General features: G+C 44.2%; 1 protein-coding gene across 1 annotated transcript; it reads left to right on the forward strand.

Annotated features, from left to right (window-relative positions):
• Positions 1-1,282: 1,282 nt before the first annotated feature.
• Positions 1,283-22,669, forward strand: C4H1orf158 (chromosome 4 C1orf158 homolog). Its single transcript, XM_027568338.2, has 4 exons — positions 1,283-1,603; positions 9,332-9,445; positions 19,954-20,131; positions 21,284-22,669. Exons 1-4 carry the CDS (start codon positions 1,490-1,492, stop codon positions 21,568-21,570), a joined length of 693 nt encoding a protein of 230 aa, XP_027424139.2. The 5' UTR covers positions 1,283-1,489; the 3' UTR covers positions 21,571-22,669.
• The last annotated feature ends 342 nt before the right edge of the window (positions 22,670-23,011 follow it).

Here is a 23,011-nt window from a genome sequence, read left to right on the forward strand (position 1 = left end):
GTACTGGTAGTGTTCTGCTTATTGACCTCCATGCTGATTTTGTGGGGTTTTGCTCTACTGTAATTCATTTATCTGTACATTTATTTTTAATGTACCTGTTCATACTGTGTTACATTTTATAATTAAAAGTTTTTAAAAATGGAATTATACAGAACACATGACTCCCCTGTACTTGGATCAGACGGACATCCCCCCCTTCCTGGCTCTAGCCTGCCCAGACCATTGTCCCTGCCAAATAGAGGTTTGCCATGCTCTGTGGTGTGTCTTCATGTCCTTTCCCCGCCACATGGTTAGTTTCAAGAGGGAACAAATACTTTCTTGGAGTTCCTCTACTTTTGTTTAAAGACTGTTGGAAAAATACATTCTCTGAATTGCCTACTTGAAATTGGATGTCTTCATTTGTGGCAAGTGAGACTACAGCATTCTACTTCTTTAATTCAACCATATTAGAGACACCTTTCTCTGTTAGCATTTTTTAACAACTACAGAGTATTTCATTATATAGATGTACCATAATTTATTGAACCAGCCTTCCCTCAATAGATAGGTTGTTCCTAATTTTTTTTGCTTAGTGAATAAACAAAATAATGGCCTTTCTCCCATTGGACCTCAGTGGGGTCCCTCTGTGGGAATGGGACCCTGGTCTAGTCACTGATGGATTACACACACAGCTCAGTGCCCAAGATGTAGCACGTGTTCAATAAAATGATTGTGAGGTGAATGAAGACTAACCAAATGAACCACATGGTATCAGTTTGAGCACAAAGATAGGATTCTTTGTGGAAGCCCCTTGGGCAAAGGGGCAGATAAGCACTGAGTGGAGCCCAGGGGTCTAGGCCTGAATCATAGTGGATTCAAATCCCAACTCTCCCACATGGGTAACTTTAAACAGCTACTTAATCTCTCCTTGCTTCACTGCTCTCATCTGCAAAATAGGTATAATAGTGGCATCTGCTTCATAGGGCTGCTCTGAGAATTAAATGAGTGACTACATGCAAATGCCTCCACATGGGCCTAGCACATCAGCACTAGAGTAATAGAATTAGTAATAGAATGTGATCATCTCAACTCATCCTCATAAAAGTACCCCAAGGATGATGCCTCTCACAGGGTGACAACACGAAAACAAGGTCCTTCTGGCCCTGCATTTGCGGTGGTTATTTTTGGTTTGATTTGCTTCTATGGGGTTGGTTTTGCTCCTGAAGAATCAGCTTCCCCCTTAAGGAGAGTATTTATACGCACAGCCTATCACCATGGAGACAGTCAACAGTAGGGAATCCGAGATCAAGTCACCTCTCCTTGGAGGCTGAAGATAGACTCTCGGGCCCATTTGTTTTGTGAAACTGGCAGAGTGTCATCATCTATACCCACTCAGAAGGGTGTCTGGAAAGATGAAAAAGACACCCTAAACTCAGCAACTGCGTAACATCTCCCCACTCCTGAAACCTGAAACTGTGGCAAGTCAAAAGACTCAGGGCAAACACTTACCATGCAGTTTTTGACTGCAGTAAGTCCACAGTCCTTCTCTACCCCAAGCTGGAAGGTCGAGAACAAGTATTCAACCCGAGTGCTCACTGGAAACTGGGTGGAAGAGAGAATGAAGGTAAGGAATGGGAGAAAGTGGACAGAGGGCTTGGGGTGGCCTGGCAGGCAGAGATAGGAATGGGGTCATTACTATTTCCAAATTAAGGGTCACAGATGGTTACATCTTAAGAATGTGACATTAGGGTGTCTGTGCTCTTCATAGGGGAGTTACATTCAAGCAATCATCAAGGTCACCATTATATCTTGAAAATGGCATAGCAGAGGTGTCAATATAATTGTGCCTCAGCATTATTTTCAGCGGAGTGTTTCTAGGCTTCTGGTGTTCCCATCCCTAATTGCTCTGCACCTTGATTTGAAGAACATCTGCTATCTCTGGCCTGGCTCTTCCCAGAGTGGGGTACTTGCCAAGGCAGTCTTGCCACTCCCTGCACTGATGTCCAGTGATGACCTGCTGCTCTCTGACACCCATTCCACAACCTTGCCCTGCCTGTGAATTTCAGTTTTTACTTTCAAAACAGAACAAATGGGCTCTTGGTGTCCACATGTACTTTAAAGGCCAACACAAAAATACTTTGCCTGAATTGGCCTACTTGAAATTGAGTATCTTTATTTGTGGTGGCAATCAAGACTGAGTCACTTACATTTCTGCGGAGACATGGAGATATCCTCATGTCTTCTTGGGAAATGGGCAAGAGGACGATATACAATTGGCAATTTTGGTGGGAAAGGGTGGTGGTGACTTCTGAGAACTGGAAAAGGCTGTTTTTGGGGAGAACATTTGCATTCACCACCCCTCTGGCTAGATTTGGTCTGTGGCCATTGTTAGTTCTCATTGCACTTGGCCTTATTTGGGGAGCAGGTGTGTGTAAGAGAAGGTCCAAGGGCAAGAAGAACTGGCTGAGCAGTCCCTCCAGGCTCCTGTGGGCGAGATAGTACCCAAGGATACTATGGGCTGGTCCTACGCCTAGAAGAGATCATATGAAGAGAGCAGAGTTGGAGTGATATGAAAAACACAACAGACTAAGAAGCCCCAGCTCCTTACTCTGACACAGAAATACTTAAGAAACAACTATAGCCTAGCTAAAATAACTATAGAAGAGTTCTGAAAAGCAGTCAGAGGTCCACAGCAACCGAACAAATGCCCAATTTGAAAAAGTCACATTCAAAATGGTAGTAAATTCCATGGTATTTTTACTTGCTCTTTTCACATTTTCTCCTTAGAACAGCATGGTGTCATGTAAGAGAAGCAGTGGCTCAGCTCCCAGTTCCTTCCCTTGAACCCAGAAATAGTGGAGCAACATTTTAATCTGTCTGGAGGCTGCTTGTGGGATTGGTCCCTCTGCTTTGCTTAACTCAGAGTTCAGATAGGGAGAAGTGTCATAGTTCATGTTTCAGGCTAAGAAAAGCAGTTGAAAGCAGGGGTGGTTATAGCTGGTGAAAGCTTCTAGCGGACTACAGACCTGTGAAAGTCTGAGGCCGGAGGTTACAGGTGGAGAAATGCAACAGAACATAAAAGACCTTGAGAAGAAGCAGGGGAGACACTCTTTGGGGAATTAAGGCATTTTAAAGTAGCTGTGTATATAGACTAACTAAAAACGCACACACCGCACACCCACACACACCCACCCACCCACACACACACACACACACACACACACACACCCACACACACACACACACACAGGTTCAGGCAAGATGCATGCTCAGAAAACTCCTGAGAACTTAAGACTTCATTCACCCTGGAACATGTCCTGTTAGTTAGTGGAGATCTTCCCTTAAATGGACTGGACAAAAATCTTAAAACAACCACCTTGAATATGCATAAAGAGCTAAAAGAAAACATGAACAAAGAACTAAAGGAAATCAGGAAAATAATATATGAACAAAATGAGACTATCAATAAAAAATAGAAATTATAAAAAATCAAACAGAAATTATGGAGCTGAAAAATACAGTAACTACATTGAAAAAATTCACTAGAGGTGTTTCACAGTGGACTTGAATAGGCAGAAGAAAGAATCAGAGAACTTGAAGAGAGATCATTTGAAATTTTTGAGTCTGAGGAGACAAAAAAAGGAATAAAGAAATGAGAACAGAGTCTAAGGACTTACGGGTCACCATCATGCAGACCAGTATACACATTATGGGAGAAAAAAGAAAGGGGTAGAAAGAATATTTGAAGAAATAGTGGCTGAAAACTTCCTAAATTTGAAGACATGTGTTTACAAATCCAAGAATCTCTGTGAACTCCAGTAGGAAATATCCAAAGAGACACCCACAAAGACATATTATACTCAACCTGTTGAAAGTCAAAGACAAAAGAATTTGAAAGCAGCAAAATCAAAATGACATATCATGTACAAAGCAGCCTTTATAAGATTTTCAGTAGATTTCTCAGCAGAAACCTTACAAGCCAAAAGGGGGTGGGGTGATATATTTAAAGTGCTAAAAACAAAACAAAACAAAACAAACCATAACATTTATCCACTGAGAATACTATAGCTAGCAAAACCATCCTTCAAAAATGAAGGAGAAACTAAAGCACCCCCAGATAAACCAAAGCTGAAGGAGTTCATTACCACTAGGTCTGCGCTACAAGAAATGGAGCAATGCTAGACAGTAACTAAAAGCCATAAATGAAATAAAGACCTCTGGTAAAGGTAAACATATGGACAAATATAAAAACCACGATTGTTGTAATTTTGGTTTGTAACGCCACTATTTTTATAGGATTTAAAAAACAAATGCATAAAGATAATTATAAATCTATGTTAATGGGTACAAAATATATCAAGATGCAGTTTATGATGTCAGTAACATAAAATGGGAGATGGCAGGGCTGTAACGAAGCAGAGTTTTTATATATGAGCTAAGTCAAGTTGGTGTCCATTTAAATAGGTTGTTAAAAAGATTGTTATAACCTTAGGATGTTATGCGCAATCCCCATGATAACTACAAAGAAAATATGTCTAGAATATACACGAAAGGAAATGAGAAGGAAATAAAAACGTGTCATTGAAAATAATCAACTGAACACAAACAAAGGTAGTAATGGAGGAAATGAGGGACAAAAAAAATGCTGTAAGAAAACAAATAACAAAATGGCAAAAGTAAGTCCTCCCCTGACAGTAATTACTTTAAATGTAAATAGATTAACCTTTCAATCAAAAGACATAGATTGGCAAAATGGTGGGGGGAAACCCAAAACCTACGACGCAACTATATGCCATCTATGAGACTGTCTTTAGATCTAAGGGCATGCATAGGTTGAAAAGGAAAGGACAGAAAAAGTTATCCATCCAAATAGCAACCAAAAGAGAGTGGGTTGGCTATACCAATATCATTTAAAAAATAGACTTTAAGTCAAAAATTGGTATAAGAGCCAAAGAAGGACAGTATATATTGAAGAAAGGATCATGAAGAAATAGAAAATCTGAATAGATCTATAACAAGTAAGAAACAAAAACACCTCTAAAAAACAAGTCCATAACTAGATGGCTTTACTGGTGAATTCTACTTAGCATTTGACTACTATAACATAAAAAAGGCCATATATGAAAAGCCACAGCTAACATCATACTCAATGGTAAAAGACCAAAAATCTTTTCCTCTAAGATCAGGAATAAGACAAGAATGTCTGCTTTGCCAGTTCTATTCAACATAGTATTAAAAGTTCTAGCCAGAGCAATTAGGCAAGAAAAAGAAATAAAAAGCATAGAAATTGGAAAGGAAGAAGTAAAATTATCTCTGTTTGCAGATGACAGGATCTTATATGTACCAAACCCTAGAGACCACACATACACAAACAAAAGAAACAAAAAACCCAGAAAAAAACTGTCAAAACTGATAAATGAATTTGGCAAAGTAGCAAGATACAAAAATCAACATGCAAAACTCGGTTGCATTTCTATACACTGACAATGAACTATCTAAAAGGGGGACTAAAAAAACAATTCTATTTATAATAGCACCAAAAAATTAAAATACTTAGGAATAAACTTAACCACAGAGGCAAAAGACTTATATAATGAAAACTACAAAATATTGTCAAAAGAAATAAAACACAATGTCAATAGATGGAAAGATGTCCTATGTTCATGGATTGGAAGACACAATATCGTTAAGATGTCATACTACCCGGGACGCCTGGGTGGCTCAGTCGGTTAAGCGGCTGCCTTTGGCCCAGGTCATGATTCCAGGGTCCTGGGATCGAGTCCCACATCAGGCTCCCTGCTTCTCTCTCTCTCTCTCTCCCCCTCTGCTTGTGCTCTCTCTGTCAAATAAATAAAATCTTAAAAAAAAAAAGATGTCATACTACCCAAAACGCAATCCCCAAAATCGATTTCCAGTTTCCAAATGGGAAATCAATGCAATCCTTATGATTTTTTTTTTGCAGAAATTAAAAAATCCACCCTAAAATTCATTTGGAACCTCAAGAAACTGAATAACCAAAACGATCTTGAAAAGAAAAGAAGTACAAAGTTGGAGAATTCACATTCTCTGATTTCAAAAATTATTATAAAGCTATAGTAACCAAATATTGGGATACTGGCATAAAGGCAGACATATAAACAAATGGAACAAAATAAAGAGCTCAGAAGTAAGTCCTTCCATATCTGGTCAAACGATTTAAACAGGGCTGGCAAGATCATTCAATGGTGAAAGGACAGTCTTTTCAACAAATGGTGCTGGGAAAACTGCATATCCAAATGTGAAAGAATGAAGTTGGACCCTTACCTTACACTACATATAAAAATTAATTCAAAATGGATCAAAAACCTAGATGTAAGACCTAAAACTGTAAAACTCTTAGAAGAAAACATAAGAAAAAATCTTCATGACATTGAATTTGGTAGTGACTTTTTGTATAGGACACCGAAATCATAGATAACAAAAGAAAAAGAAATAGACAAATTGGACTTTCATCAAAATTGAAGACTTCTTTCATCAAAGAACACTGTCAACAGAGTGAAAAGGTAATTCATGGAATGGGATAAAATGTTTGCAAATATTATATATAATAAAGGATTAATATCCAAAATATATAAAGAACTCCTACAACTCAACAACAACAAAAAAACAAGCAATTAAAAATGGGGAAAAAAACCAAAGAAGACATCCAAATGGCCAAAAGACACATGAAAAAGTGCTCAACATCGCTCGGCATCAGGGAAATCCAAATCAAAACCTCAATGAGATACCACCTCACACCCGTCAGAATGGCTAAAATTAACAAGTCAGGAAACGACAGATGTTGGTGGGGATGCAGAGAAAGGGGAACCCTCCTACACTGTTGGTGGGAATGCAAGCTGGTGCAGCCACTCTGGAAAACAGTATGGAGGTTCCTCAAACAGTTGAAAATAGAGCTACCCTACGATCCAGCAATTGCACTACTGGGTATTTACCCCAAAGATACAAAGGTAGGGATCCGAAGGGGTACGTGCACCCCGATGTTTATAGCAGCAAGGTCCACAATAGCCAAACTGTGGAAAGAGACAAGATGTCCATCGACAGATGAATGGATGAAGAAGATGTGGTATATATACACCATGGAATATTATGCAGCCATCAAAAGGAATGAGATCTTGCCATTTGCAACGACGTGGATAGAACTGGAGGGTGTTATGCTGAGTGAAATAAGTCAATCAGAGAGAGACATGTATCATATGACCTCACTGATATGAGGAATTCTTAATCTTAGGAAACAAACTGAGGGTTGCTGGAGTGGTGGGGGGTGGGAGGGATGGGGTGGCTGGGTGATAGACGTTGGGGAGGGTATGTGCTATGGTGAGCGCTGTGAATTGTGCAAGACTGTTGAATCTCAGATCTGTACCTCTGAAACAAATAATGCAATATATGTTAAGAAAAAAAAAAGAAGAAGATAGCAGGAGGGGAAGAATGAAGGGGAGTAAGTCGGAGGGGGAGACGAACCATGAGAGATGATGGACTCTGAAAAACAAACTGAGGGTTCTAGAGGGGAGGGGGGTGGGGGGATGGGTTAGCCTGGTGATGGGTATTAAAGAGGGCACGTTCTGCGTGGAGCACTGGGTGTTATGCACAAACAATGACTCATGGAACACTACATCAAAAACTAATGATGTAATGTATGGTGATTAACATAACAATAAAAAAATTTAAAGAAAAAAATGGGGAAAAAACCTGAACAGATATTCCTCCAAGTTATGCAAATGGCCAATAAGCACATGAAAAGATGCTCAACATCACTAGTCATTAGGGAAAAGCAAATCAAAACCATAAGATACCACTTCACACCCATTAGGATGGTTATGATAAAAAAAAAAGAAAGAAGAAGAAAGTAGCAGTGTTGGTGAGGATGTGGAGAAACTGGAACACTTGTGCATGATTAGCGGGAATGTAAATGGGGCAGCTGCTGTGGCAGACAGTATGGCAGTTGTTAAAAGCATTAAACATAGGGGCGCCTGGGTGGCTCAGATGGTTACGCATCTGTCTTCGGCTCAGGTCATGATCTCAGGGTCCTGGGATCAAGCCCCACATCGGGCTCCCAGCTCAGTAGGGAGCCTGCTTCTCCCTCTCCTTCTGTCATTCCCTCCATTTGTGCTCTCTGACTCTATCTCTCTGTCAAATAAATAAATAAATAAATCTTAAAAAGAAAAACATTAAACATAGAATGACCATATGACCCAGCAATTCCGTTTCTGGGTTTACACCCAAAAGAACTGAAAGCAGGATTTTGAAGAGAGATCTTCATACATCCATGTTTGTAGCAGCATTATTCACAGTAGCCAAAAGGTAGAATGGATAAGCAAAATGTAGGATATGCCTACGGTAAAATATTACTCAGCCTTTAAAAGGAAGAAAATTCTTACACATGCTACCATGTAGATAAACCTCAAAGACACCATGTTAAGTGAAATAAGCCAGGCGTGGAAAGACAGATACCGTATGATTCCACTTGTATGAAATACCTGGAGTAGTCAAATTCATAGAGACAGAAAACAGAATGGTGGGTGCCATGGGCAGAGGGCGGGAGCCATTTAATGGGTTCAGAGTTTTAGTTTGAGAAGATGAAGAAGTCTTGGAGACAGGTGATGATGATGGTTGCATAACCATATAAGTGTACTCAATGCTACTGAACTGTAGATGTAAAAATGGTTAAAATGGTAAATTTTGTTATGTCTATTTTACCACAATAAATTTTTTAAAAAATGAACCAGGAGGGCGCCTGGGTGGCTCAGTTGGTTAAGCGACTGCCTTCGGCTCAGGTCATGATCCTGGAGTCCCGGGATCGAGTCCCGCATCGGGCTCCCTGCTCAGCAGGGAGTCTGCTTCTCCCTCTGACCCTCTTCCCTCTCGTGCTCTCTGTCTCTCATTCTCTCTCTCTCAAATAAATAAATAAAATCTTAAAAAAAAAAATGAACCAGGAAACATAATATAATGGGGCGGAGTGGGGGAAGAGTGGAACCGGGAAGAGGTGAGGAAAACAAAGAAGAAAAAGAGAGGAAGGAGGCAAGCAGGAGGGGGGAGCAGGGAGAGAGAAGACAAAGGGCACAGGTGCAGAAGGTGAGAAGTGGTCAGGCGACACAAGTAACAGCTTTCCTGAGGTGTGGGATGCCAAGTGCCTGAGCACGGTCCTTTCCAAGCTCTGGAAGGGAGGGGGCAAAATTAAGCTTGCATTGTGAGGATGCCCTGGGCTCTGTGTCTACCCTTTCTCTGCTCAGCTTTCCCTAGCCCAGGAGGGAAAGGGATGCTGCAGCAGTGGGAGAAGCTGCATCACAGAAGTTACCCTGACCATTTCATCTTTCAGTTCACCAAAGCCACGGAGAAAACACCTCAGTGCGTTTACAGAAAAGAGTACGTCCCCTTCCCAGGCCACAGACCAGACCAGATCTCCAGGTGTTATGGCAAGAGGAGAATTGAGGTAAGAGGGAGTGGGGTCCCCACGCCCAGGCCTGGGCTTCCCCCAGTGCTCAGGAGCCACCACCTGCCAGCTTCTTCTAAGCTCAGTTCCCCCCAGGGGACACAGGAGTTGTCTTGTGAGCACTCTCCCCAACCCAGGGGCTGCAGATGGCGTCCACCTTTATTTACAATCTGCCAAATCTCAAACTGGTAGCATCCCCACCCCCCCACCCTGTATCCCAGCACTGTCCTGGATCATTTCCCAGTTCCTCCAGGTTCTCCCAACAGGATGTAGGCAAAGGGTGTGGGAAATAAACAAGCAAGGTAAATACTGAGTTAAGGGGAACATAGAAGTCACATAAGGTCCTCCAAAAGCAAGTAGCGGTGATGCTTGGATGACAGTATTTTGTATCATCTATGCCTCAGCTTCCTGTTCTTTTGTATAAAAAGTCAGGGACCATTCTGCCCTCTCTCACTCATTGAGTGCATGCCCTTGTGTTGCAGGTCCCCGGAGCAGAAAGCAGGGCACTGCGACCTCAGGACATGTCCCCCCACCCGCACCCCCCAACCCCATACCTGCCTAAACTCAGGGTGGGGGCACAGAGTGAGGGGTGGGCACTGTCAGAATGGGAGCATTTTGGAGCTGGAAGGGTTCCAAGAGATTGTTCAGCTCAGCACCCTCACTTGCAGATAAAAGGCGCCCCGGGTGTGGTGAATGTCTTGTCCAAAACTGTGTAGCTGGTTGGTAAGAGACTAAGCAGGTGGCTGATCTGTAACTCAAGCAAGTATCCTCACATCCCTCTTCATTATCTGCTGGAGTGGACTCTGTCTTCTGCATTTGGGAGTCATCTCTGTATAAACAGCACCACATTTTCAGCTCTGTGTTGGCATCCCTGGATTGCACGGATATCCCTGGAGTACACTGGCATCCGCAGACGATGCTGACCCTCTGGGGCTGCTAATTGTTGCCATTAGTGTGCACTGAAGACCGAAATGCATGTTCATAGAAAGAAGTCAAAATAAGAACCCATGATCTGGGGTTCCTGGTCCCCAATCATCAATATATATGAGGTACTTAGCCTAGTTCTCAATACACATTCATGCCCTTCTTAAAGACTTTTGGACTCATTACAAACCCTGATGAAGAGATAACCACACACACATGCACACACACACACACACACACACACAATCTGGTTAAGGGGCCCCTGGGTAGCTCACTCATTTAAGCATCTGATTCTTGATTTTTTGCTCAGGTCATGATCTCGAGGTCATGAGATCCAGCCCGGAGTTGGGCTCTGCGCTTGGCTGGGAATCTGCTTGGGGATTCTCTCTCTTCCTCTCCCTCTGCCCCTCCCCCTGCTCTCTTTCTGTCTCTCTGAAATAATAAATAAATAAATCCTTATGTAATCTGGTTAAAATTAAGAAGCCCTCTACCAACATATACACAAAATAGAACCAAACAATCCGATATCCATTTCCAAGGACTCTGTTCAAATCTCCTGCTTCTGTGCGGGGACCCTGGACATAGCGCTGCCCCACACAGCTGCTTCAACCCATCAGCTCTTTCGGGTACTTCCTCCTGCTCTTCCTCCTAGGACAGCCAGCTCCCATCCCCACTTCACATGTCCTCATTCTTAGACAAATGCATACCTGCTCTTTCAACTGACTATGGATTGATGGGATTAGCATTTCCCAGAGAGGACCCCGCTTTCTGTGCTTTTCCATTAGGGAGGTATATTCGTCGCATTTTTTTTTTGATGTAGTGTTCCATGATTCATTGTTTGTGCATAACACCCAGTGCTCTATGCAGAACGTGCCCTCTTTAATATCCATCACCAGACTAACCCATCCACCCACCCCCCTCCCCTCTAGAACCCTCAGTTTGTTTTTCAGTGTCCATCATCTCTCATGGTTTGTCTCCCCCTCCGATTTACCCCCCTCCATTCTTCCCCTCCTGCTATCTTCTTCTTTTTTTTTCTTAACATATATTGCATTATTTGTTTCAGAGGTACAGATCTGTGATTCAACAGTCTTGCACAATTCACAGCGCTCACCATAGCACATACCCTCCCCAGTGTCTATCACCCAGCCACCCCCTCCCTCCCACCCGCCCCCCCCCACTGCAGCAAAACTCAGTTTGTTTCCTGAGATTAAGAATTCCTCATATCAGTGAGGTCATATGATACATGCCTTTCTCTGATTGACTTATTTCACTCAGCATAACACCCTCCAGTTCCATCCACGTCGTTGCAAATGGCAAGATCTCATTCCTTCTGATGGCTGCCTAATATTCCATGGTGTATATATACCACCTCTTCTTTATCCATTCATCTGTCGATGGACATCTTGTCTCTTTCCACAGTTTGGCTATTGTGGACCTTGCTGCACGTACCCCTTCAGATCCCTACATTTGTATCTTTGTGGTAAATACCCAGTAGTGCAATTGCTGGATCGTATGGTAGCTCTATTTTCAACTTTTTGAGGAACCTCCATATTGTTTTCCAGAGGGGTTGCACCAGCTTGCATTCCCACCAACAGTGTAGGAGGGTTCCCCTTTCTCCACATCCCCGCCAACATCTGTTATTTCCTGACTTGTTAATTTTAGCCATTCTGACGGGTGTGAGGTGGTATCTCATTGAGGTTTTGATTTGGATTTTCCTGATGCCGAGCAGTGTTGAACACTTTTTCATGTGTCTGTTGGCCATTTGGATGTCTTCTTTGGAAAAATGTCTGCTCATGTCTTCTGCCCATTTCTTGATTGGATTCTTTGTTCTTTGGGTGTTGAGTTTGATAAGTTCTTTAAAGATTTTGGATCCTAGCCATTTATCTGATGTCATTTGCAAATATTTTCTCCCATTCTGTCGGTTGTCTTTTGGTTTTGTGGACTGTTTCTTTTGCTGTGCAAAAGCTTTTTATCTTGATGAAATCCCAATAGTTCATTTTTGCCCTTGCTTCCCTTGCCTTTGGCGATGTTTCTAGGAAGAAGTTGCTGCGGCTGAGGTCGAAGAGGTTGCTGCCTGTGTTCTCCTGTAGGATTTTGATGGACTCCTGTCTCACATTTAGGTCTTTCAACCATTTGGAGTCTATTTTTTGTGTGTGGTGTAAGGAAATGGTCCAGTTTCATTCTTCTGCATGTGGTTGTCCAATTTTCCCAAAACCATTTGTTGAAGAGACTGTCTTTTTTCCATTGGACATTCTTTCCTGCTTTGTCAAAGATGAGTTGACCATAGAGTTGAGGGTCCATTTCTGGGCTCTCTATTCTGTTCCATTGATCTATGTGTCTGTTTTTGTGCCAGTACCATACTGTCTTGATGATGACAGCTTTGTAATAGAGCTGGAAGTCCGGAATTGTGATGCCGCCAGCTTTGCTTTTCTTTTTCAAGATTCCTCTGGCTCTTTGGTGTATTTTCTGGTTCCATACAAATTTTAGGATTATTTGTTCCATTTCTTTGAAAAAAGTGGATGGCATTTTGATGGGGATTGCATTGAATGTGTAGATTGCTCTAGGCAGCATTGACATCTTTACAATATTTGTTCTTCCAATCCATGAGCATGGGATGTTTTTCCATTTCTTTGTGTCTTCCTCAATTTCTTTCATGAGTATTTTATAGTTTTCTGAGTACAGATCCTTTGCCTCTTTGGTTAGATTTATTCCTAGGTATCTTATCGTTTTGGGTGCAATTGTAAATGGGATCGACTCCTTGATTTCTCTCTCTTCTGTCTTGTTGTTGGTGTATAGGAATGCCACTGATTTCTGTGCATTGATTTTATAGCCTGTTACTTTACTGAATCCTGTATGAGTTCTAGCAGTTTTGGGGTGGAGTCTTTTGGGTTTTCCACATACAGTATCATCTCATCTGCAAAGAGTGAGAGTTTGACTTCCTCTTTGCTGATTTAGATGCTTTTCATTTCTTTTTGTTGTCTGATTGCTGTGGCTAGGACTTCTAATACTCTGTTGAATAGCAGTGGTGAGAGTGGACATCCCTGCTGCGTTCCTGACCTTAGGGGGAAAGCTCTCAGTTTTTCCCATTGAGAATGATATTCGCTGTAGGTTTTTCATAGATGGCTTTTATGATATTGAGGTATGTACCCTCTATCCCTATACTCTGAAGAGTTTTGATCAAGAAAGGATGCTGTACTTTGTCAAATGCTTTTTCTGCATCTATTGAGAGGATCATATGATTCTTGTTCTTTCTTTTGTTAATGTATTGTATCACGTTGATTGATTTGCAGATGTTGAACCAACCTTGCAGCCCAGGGATAAATCCCACTTGGTCGTGGTGAATAATCCTTTTAATGTACTCTTGGATCCTATTGGCTAGTATTTTGGTGAGAATTTTTGCATCTATGTTCATCAAGGATATTTGTCTGTAATTCTCCTTTTTGATGGGGTCTTTGTCTGGTTTTGGGATCAAGGTAATGGTGGCCTCATAAAATGAGTTTGGAAGTTTTCCTTCCATTTCTATTTTTTGGAACAGTTTCAGAATAGGTATTAATTCTTTAAATGTTTGGTAGAATTCCCCTGGGAAGCCATCTGGCCCTGGGCTTTTGTTTGTTGGGAGATTTTTGATGACTGCTTCAATTTCCTTAGTGGTTATAGGTCTGTTCATGTTTTCTATTTCTTCCTGGTTCAATTTTGGTAGTTGATACATCTCTAGGAATGCACCCCTTTCTTCCAGGTTATCTAATTTGCTGGCATAGAGTTGCTCATAATATGTTCTTATAATTGTTTGTATTTCCTTGGTGTTGGTTGTGATCTCTCCTCTTTCATTCATGATTTTGTTGATTTGGGTCATTTCTCTTTTCTTTTTGATCAGTCTGGCCAGGGGTTTATCAATCTTGTTAATTCTTTCAAAGAATCAGCTCCTAGTTTTGTGGCTCTGTTCTACTGTTCTCTTGGTTTCTATTTCATTGATTTCTGCTCTGATCTTTATTATTTCTCTTCTCCTGCTGGGTTTAGGCTTTATTTGCTGTTTTTTCTCTAGCTCCTTTACGTGTAGGGTTAGGCTGTGTATTTGAGACCTTTCTTGTTTCTTCAGAAAGGCTTGTATTGCTGTATACTTTCCTCTCAGGACTGCCTTTGCTGCATCCCAAGGATTTTGAACGGTTGTGTTTTCATTTTCATTGGTTTCCATGAATTTTTTTAATTCTTCTTTAATTTCCTGGTTGACCCATTCATTCTTTAGTAGGATGCTCTTTAGCCTCCATGTATTTGAGTTCTTTCCGACTTTCCTCTTGTGATTGAGTTCTAGTTTCAAAGCATTGTGGTCTGAAAATATGCAGGGAATGATCCCAATCTTTTGGTACCGGTTGAGACCTGATTTGTGACCTAGGATGTGATCTATTCTGGAGAATGTTCCATGGGCACTAGAGAAGAATGTGTATTCTGTTGCTTTGGGATGGAATGTTCTGAATATGTCTGTGAAGTCCATTTGGTCCAGTGTGTCATTTAAAGTCTTTACTTCATTGTTGATCTTTTGCTTAGATGATCTGTCCATTTCAGTCAGGGGGGTGTTAAAGTCCCCCACTATTATTGTATTGTTGTCAATGTGTTTCTTCGCTTTTGTTATTAATTGCCTTATATAATTGGCTGCTCCCATGTGAGGGGCATAGATATTTACAATTGTTAGATCTTCTTGTTGCATAGACCCTTTATGTAGGATATAGTGTCCTTCCTCATCTCTTATTACAGTCTTTGTTTTAAAATCTAATTTGTCTGATATAAGGATTGCCACCCCAACTTTCTTTAGGTGTCCATTAGCATGGTAAATGGTTTTCCACCCCCTCACTTTCAATGTGGGGGTGTCTTTGGGTCTAAAATGAGTCTCTTGCAGACAGCATATCGATGGGTCTTGTTTTTTAATCCAATCTGATAGCCTGTGTCTTTTCATTGGGGCATTTAGCCCATTTACATTCAGGGTAACTATTGAAAGATAGGAATTTAGTGCCATTGTATTGCCTGTAAGGTGACTCTTACTGTATATTGTCTGTGTTCCTTTCTGGTCTATGCTGCTTTTAGGCTCTCTCTTTGCTTAGAGGAACCCTTTCAAGATTTCTTCGAGGGCTGGTTTCGTGTTTGCAAATTCCTTTAGTTTTTGTTTGTCCTGGAAGCTTTTTATCTCTCCTTCTCTTTTCAATGACAGCCTAGCTGGATATAGTATTCTTGGCTGCATATTTTTCTCGTTTAGTGCTCTGAAGATATCGTGCCAGTCCTTTCTGGCCTGCCAGGTCTCTGTGGATTGGTCTGTTGCCAATCTAATGTTTCTACCATTGTAGGTTACAGTTCTCTTCTCCCGAGCTGCTTTCAGGATTTTCTCTTTGTCTCTGAGACTCATAAGTTTTACTATTAGATGTCAGGGTGTTGACCTATTTTTATTGATTTTGAGAGGGGTTCTCTGTGCCTCCTGGATTTTGATGCCTGTTTCCTCCCCACATTAGGGAAGTTCTCTGCTATAATTTGCTCCAATATACCTTCTGCCCCCCTCTCTCTTTCTTCTTCTGGGATCCCAATTATTCTAATGTTGTTTCGTCTTTATTATCGATTATCTCTCGAATTCTGCCCTCGTGATCCAGCGGTTGTTTATCTCTCTTTTTCTCAGCTTCTTTATTTTCCATCATTTGGTCTTCTATATCGCTGATTCTCTCTTCTGCCTCATTTATCCTAGTAGGTAGTGCCCCCATTTTTGATTGCACCTCATTAATAGCCTTTTTGATTTCGACTTGGTTAGATTTTAGTTCTTTTATTTCTCCAGAAAGGGTTTCTCTAATAACTTCCATGCTTTTTTCAAGCCCAGCTAGTATCTTTAAAATCATGATTCTGAACTCTAGGTCTAACATCGTACTAATGTCCGTATTGAGTAGGTCCCTGGCAGACGGTACTACCTCTTGTTCTTTTTGTTGAGATGATTTTTTTTCATCTTGTCATTTTGTCCAGAGGAGAACAGATGAATGAGAGAACAAAACGCTAACAGGTTAACAAAGTCCCCAGAAAATATACTCTAAACAAATCAGAAAAGACCTGAAACCAGGGGAAAAGAAGGGGAAGAAAGAAAAAAGAAAGAGAAAAAAAAAGAGAGAGAAAGAAAAAGATAAAAACAAAAACAAAAACAAAAAAGCAGAATATGATCAGGCTGGTGCATTGATCAGTGCCACACACTAGATTTTGGGTGTATTTTGGTCTGTTAGAAGAAAGTGCCTCCTAACATTTTAAAGAAAGAAAGACTTAAATATGTACAAAATAAAGGTTGATATGATGAAGGGATGGCAGATGACTGTAAAGATGAAAATTATAAAAAATTTTTAAAAAGGAATTGATAAGAAGGTGTTTGAAAAAAGAAAGAAGAGGATAAAGAAAAAGGAAAGAAAGAAAAAAAGGGGGAGAGAATGTGATCAGGCAGGAGACTAGAACAAAGCCATACACTAGAGATTTAAGGTACATTTTGATATGTTAGAAGGAACTGTATCTCAAAATTTTAAAGAGAGAACCACTTATATATATATGCCAAAAATAAGGGTAACTACTATGAAGGGATAGAATATGACTCTAAAAATGAAAAATAAAAATTTTTTTTTAAAAAAAGGGATTGATAACATGTTGGTTAAAAAAGGGAAAAAGAAAAATTCAAAAAAAAAAGACAGTTAAAAAAATTAACTTTGAAAGACTAATGAATCATGGTAAAAAAGCCATGAATTCTATGTGCAGTATTCCCCTAGCGCTGGAGTTCTCCCGTTCTCCTTGATCAGTAAACTTGGTCTTGGCTCGCTGGCTGTTCGTGCTGATCTTCTGGGGGAGGGGCCTGTTGCCGTGGTTCCCAAATGTCTTTGCGGGAGGCGGAAGCTCCCCGCCCTTGTCGGTCCGGGCTAAGCAGTCTGCTCGGGTTTGCTCTCAGGAGATTTTGTTCCCTGCAAGCTCTCGGTACAGCTTTGGAGGACCAGGGTGACAATGGTGGCCTCCCAATCTCCGCCCAGAGGAGCCGAGAACTCGTGGCCCCGCTCCTCAGTGCGCCCCCAGAGAAAAGCAGTCACTCCCGTCTCCCTGGTCTCCGGCCGCACTCCGTGCTCACCCGGCCTGTGACCGAGCGTTTCTATCTCTGGCACCCCACCCCGTGTGGAGTCTCCAAACCCAGCAGATCCCTGCGGTGCGCTCCCGCGCCGCTCCTCCCGGGGGAGGAAGGGGAGTCTCCCCGGCTCTGCCGCTTGTTGGGTCCCTGCTGGAGGAGCAGTGGCCCGACTGGGCCGCGGATCACAGTTTATGGCCACCCCGAGCTGAGAGCCCGCGCCTCTGCTCTGTCTCTGCAGCCGGCTTCCCCGCTCCGATCCCTGGGAGCTCTGCCGCACTCAGGCTCCCCCGGTCTTTCTGTGACCCCGAGGGTCCTGAGACCACACTGTCCCGCGAGGGTTCCACCCCCCGCTTAGCCACTGAAGCGACATCCCTCCGCGGAGCCGACTTCTAAAAGTTCCGATTTTGTGCTCCGCGGCTCTAGCACTTGCCAGAAGCGGCCGACGGAGGCCCCCTCCCCCGCCGTCTATCCTCCCAATATCGCCTCGGATTCACTTCCCCGCACGTCCTACCTTCCAGAAAGTGGTTGCTTTTCTGTTCAGAGAGTTGTTGCTATTCTTTTCCTCGATCTCCTGTTGAGTTTGTAGGTGTTCAGAATGGTTTGATCCCTATCCAGCTGAATTCCTGAGACCAGACGAAATCCAGGTCTCCTCCTCCTCCGCCATCTTGCTCCCTTCCCCTCCTTGCATTTTTTATGTTCTGAATTTTAGATGGTTTGACATCTTAGGGGCCATGCTAATCCTGGACAGACGGCCCTCCCAGGGCTGGCTAGTTCCTACAGACAGTAAACAGCTTGCCTGGAAGCACGCCTTTGGGATACAAACCAACCAATCCAGAGCCCATACCCCAACCACCTCTTTTATGTAACGTTCACATGCCAAGTCAATATCCCTTTGCCTTAAATCACTCCAGGGCCAGGCACCAATAACCGGAAGCATGTCTTTAGCTGAAATCAAACTCTGCAATCCTAAACTTCTCAAACTTGCTTACCCTGCCTCACCTTGTTCCTTCCCTTGGAAAACACATGGAGGTCCTGGGCCATGCTCTCTCTTTCTCCTGCTCCTTCTTCGACGCTGGTGCTTCCCTATGTGGTCCCGTGTGGTGCCCCCTCCTCTCGGGAATTGAAAGTAATAAACTTTTTTTTTAAGATTTTATTTATTTATTTGACAGAGAGAGACACAATGAGAGCAGGAACACAAGCAGGGGGAGTGGGAGAGGGAGAAGCAGGCTTCCCGCGGAGTAGGGAGCCCGATGTGGGGTTCGATCCCAGGACCCTGAGATCATGACCTGAGCCGAAGGCAGATGCTTAACGACTGAGCCATCCAGGCGCCCCAGTAATAAACTTTCTAAATCGTTTTTTTCCAAGGCAGTTGTCTCTCTGTCACCTGATCATACCTGATCAAAACAAAAATCTCAGGTTCATCATCAAGACAGCAGGGCCGTGCCCCAAGCCAAGAAGAACAGCAAGAAAATCCCTTTCTCCTTTCTCTGCTGTGATGCCTTCTCAGTACTTCCCTGGGTTCATGGGAACCCCTCCAACTTGCTTTCCCTGGCACTGGACCTGTACCAGCGCCACCTGGTGATGTGGATCTTGGGAACCCCTGCCTAATGTCTGTGCCCGACCCCTTCGTCTCCCTTTGGCATTGTGATCTGACTTATTTATGGAACCACCACTTGAAATATTATGTGCACCTGGCATTTCTAGACCAGAGCAGACACAGACCTCCCTGTCTGTTCCAGACAAGAGGACAGGCATGGAAATCCACATTATCCTCCCCTGTAAATCAGCCCAGTCCTCCAAGATTCCCTTCCAGGGCCAAGAGGATTTTCTTCGGAAAGGCACTGATGCAGGCAAACATCCCAGAGTAAGGAGGACATGGCTTTCTTCTTGTAAATAACTCCTACTAAAGAAATCACTCCTCGAGTTTCCAGCCAAGGGAGCCATAAATCCCTTGCAGGAGAAGGCAATTTATGGAGCGTTCTCTGACTCTTCCCATAGTAACTGATTGAAATACAAGGTGCACATGTGATGCTCGGTATTCAACGCCTTTCACTGGCCATGGCAATAGGCACTTGGATGGAGGAGCCTGGAGACACATCAGAGGGTGTAATTTCAGATCACAAGGGCAGCAGTGAGATGGGTCTGTCTCTTCCTATTCAGCTGGGTGTCCTGCCTTTCATTTTAATGTGTCCCCGTAGCCCATTCTAGGGATGAATTGACTTGGCATGCGTTGGGGGCTCCCAGACAGAGAACTGACTGCCGAGAAGCTGGGATGTGTGTGTGAAGGTGAGCTGTGTCCCGGTGGGCCAGACAACTGTGTCTCCCAGGTGGCGGCCCGGGGGGCTCAGGCAATAACACTCGCCATCAGCTTCACACACCTCCGAGGCGGCAGCTTCTGCCTCCGTCTGCCGCCATGTGGATGCCTTGCTCCGATCGGTTAACACGCCCACTGTGTCTGTCCCTCCAGGGGCTCCCGTACAAACACCTGATCACGCACCACCAGGAGCCCTCCCACCGCCATCTGATCAGCACCTATGATGACCATTACAACCGGCACAATTACAACCCCGGCCTGCCCCCACGACGTACCTGGAGTGGACATAAGATGCTGTGGCTCCCAGAGAAATCCGACTTCGTCCTTCTCGGTATTCGTATAATTCAGGATTTCGCCCTGTGCTGGGCGGTAAGGGGTCCACAGCTGCCCTAGGGCTGTGGATGCTGAAAGACTCACACAGAGAGCATTAGTGTGACCCAAGAGGGGGGAGAATCCTATTGACCCGCAAGGCTGCTGTTTGCCACGGAGGTGATATTTGCTGTGTGGAGAAGCCCTCACCTGTGCGCCATGCCGGTCTGGGTTTACTGGGAGCACGGGTGGCAGGAACAGCCTCACTGCCCTCAGATCCATCATTTGCATGAACAGTGATGACTGGTGCATAGCACCTGGGGGACACAGGAGTGACAAACAGGGAGGAATTCCTGCCCTTGGGAGAGTTGTCATTCCAGTGTGTCCCAGATAAGACAGTGTTAATGGATAACTTAAGATCTGGCAAGTAAAATCATTCTGAACCACCATATATGTGCCATGAAGCAAAGACACCAGGTAAGGAACACAAAGTGAGGCAGGTATTTATGAATCTCCTTTGGGTGGAATGATGAGGGATGGTCTTTCTGGAAGACAGAGTTGAGTTGAGAAGGAGGGAGCCATATAGGAATTGGGGGGGTGGGGGAGAATTCCAGGGGAGGAAATAGCAAGTGAAGACGCTCCGCAGCAGGAAGAGCACTTCGGGGCTCATAGGCCACCAAGAGGAGTGTGGATTTTGTCCTTCCAGCAGCAACAGGACTTTGAAGGGATTTTTGTTAAGAGAGTGCCTTGATCTGATTTACATTTCAAGCTACCCTCCTTCTTTGCATCCAACTTTTTGTACTCCCTACATTCAATGCAAAGGGACCTGCTTCTGATGCTGAGTGGCTTGTCACTCTGCATTACTTTTGCAAGGGTTTCTCCTAGGGATCAGTCTCACAAGCCTGCATTGCACCCTTCCCTGCTAGGGTAGGACAGCCCCACAGGAGCCGGCAGGCCACCCTCCACCAGTCGAGGGGCTGACTTTTCCGAGGCCTATGTAGCAGCGCCTGGTTCCTCCTGAGCACGCGGGGAGCCTGCCCCACCCTGAGCCAACACTCCTGCAAGCCCTTCTTCCCTCCGGAGCCAGCCTCGGTCCCGGATATTGCAGCCCTGGAAAACACATTCTTCTGGCAGGTCCACGCCCCATTCACCCAGACCCTGGTTTCTTTTGCAGCTCCCCCTACAAACTATGGACTCTATGAAGAGCTGCAGCAGAGATGGCTCGCACCCAAGGCTGCCCCGAGGGAGAGCATTTACACCTCGTCATACCCCAGACCACCACTCTATGCTTTGTCCCGGCGGGAACATGCCATCCCCGTCCCTCCCCCCTCATCTGCACCCTGTCCCACGCTTCTGAGAGCTGCCAGGCCACGGGCAGTGCAGGCAGAGCCAACCGGAGCCCCACTGTGCTGTCCGACTGGCCAGGCAGCAGGCAGCCTGCAGACACACCCAGAGTTTTAAATCCAGCCCCGCCGAGGGGCCCTTAGAATCATGGTCTGTGTTTGAAGGTTTCCGCCCCTCCTCCAAACCCTCAGTCTCCTTTCTTTTCCATCCCACAAGTAAAGCTCTTTGACAGAATGGAGTGTCACGTATATGCAGAATTGTGCAGAATGGCAGAAGGCCCTCTTCCTTGTTTCACATGAGGGGAAACTGAGGCCCAGAAAGGTAACATGATTCCTGCAAGTTCTCACAGTGGGGTACCTACCCTCCAGGAGTGTCTGGTCCATGCAGAAGGCGATCTGACCACGAGACCCACCGCAGAGCTCCGTGACATAGTAGAACATGGTTACAGGAGGGCACCCCGTGGGAGCTGGCCGTCAGGGAGGGGTCCAGCCTGTCCTTGCCTCCCCAGGGGTGCGCTGAACCCAGGGTTCAGAGGAAGCAAGACACACAGCATCTCCCTTCCACCTCTGAGCTCTCAAATTCTTTTCTGGGTTTGAGGATGGGGAATTTTTCAGCCAGTGTTTCAGAATGAGGATGGACCTGCGGACAGAAGATCCGGGGTGCTGTCCTGGTTCAGGGACTTGGTGCTCTCCTCACCAAGGATGGAGTCCCCCGGGCACATTCTGCCCCCTGATGTGGAGTCCAGCCTCCAGATGAGCACGGCCAGCCCGCATCTGCCCTGTCAGGGCGGTGTCCGAATGGCCTTCTTTGCCTTCTGCCTCCACCCCGATTATCTGCATTCATTACTGTAGGCTCCGCGCTCGGTGTGTAGTTGGTGCTGAATCATCCTTGGCTGGATGAACGAATGAACCATTGTCTCTTCTGGGGCTCTTCTCTGGACCCACGCTCACCCCGATCACCACGACCCAGTCCTGTTCCACCCTCTGAGCCCACATCTAGCTGCTTCCCCACACCCCTGCCCCAAGGTGGACCTCTGTCCAGACCCCAACCCATCTTGATGCCTAAAGACCCCTTATTCTTCCCAGAACTCAGCTACTCCCACTTCTGAGTCAGAGAAAAGTGAGCCCCCCAACACTCCCCCCCAGAATCCTTCTGCCAGCATCAGAGAGGAGGTCACCTCTCTGCTCCTCCCTCCTTTAGAAACTGGCCGTCCATCCGTGGCAGGGCATCAATACAATTCTGAGGCCCTGCCAGCTCATCTCACAACCACCACTACAAATGGTTGTTTTTTCTGTTTGGGAGAAAAAGAAATGAATAGAAGTATTTTTCCATGAATCTTTTCCTTACATTTTTGGCACCTACTACCACATTCTAGCAAATAATCAAGAAAAAAAAAAAACAAAGGCAAGAAAAAAACGGAATTAATATTCATTCTCGGTTGAACAAGCAGTTCAACAAAAGCCAGGATCTGGGCCTAAATGAGATTATCTCATTGATGTATTGCTACCGTCATCCATGGTAGGTGCCCCAAGGTAGGGATTATAAACGTCATTTCTGT

Source organism: Zalophus californianus, chromosome 4 (genome assembly GCF_009762305.2).
Source record: "Zalophus californianus isolate mZalCal1 chromosome 4, mZalCal1.pri.v2, whole genome shotgun sequence".
In the NCBI taxonomy this organism is placed as follows: domain Eukaryota; kingdom Metazoa; phylum Chordata; class Mammalia; order Carnivora; family Otariidae; genus Zalophus; species Zalophus californianus.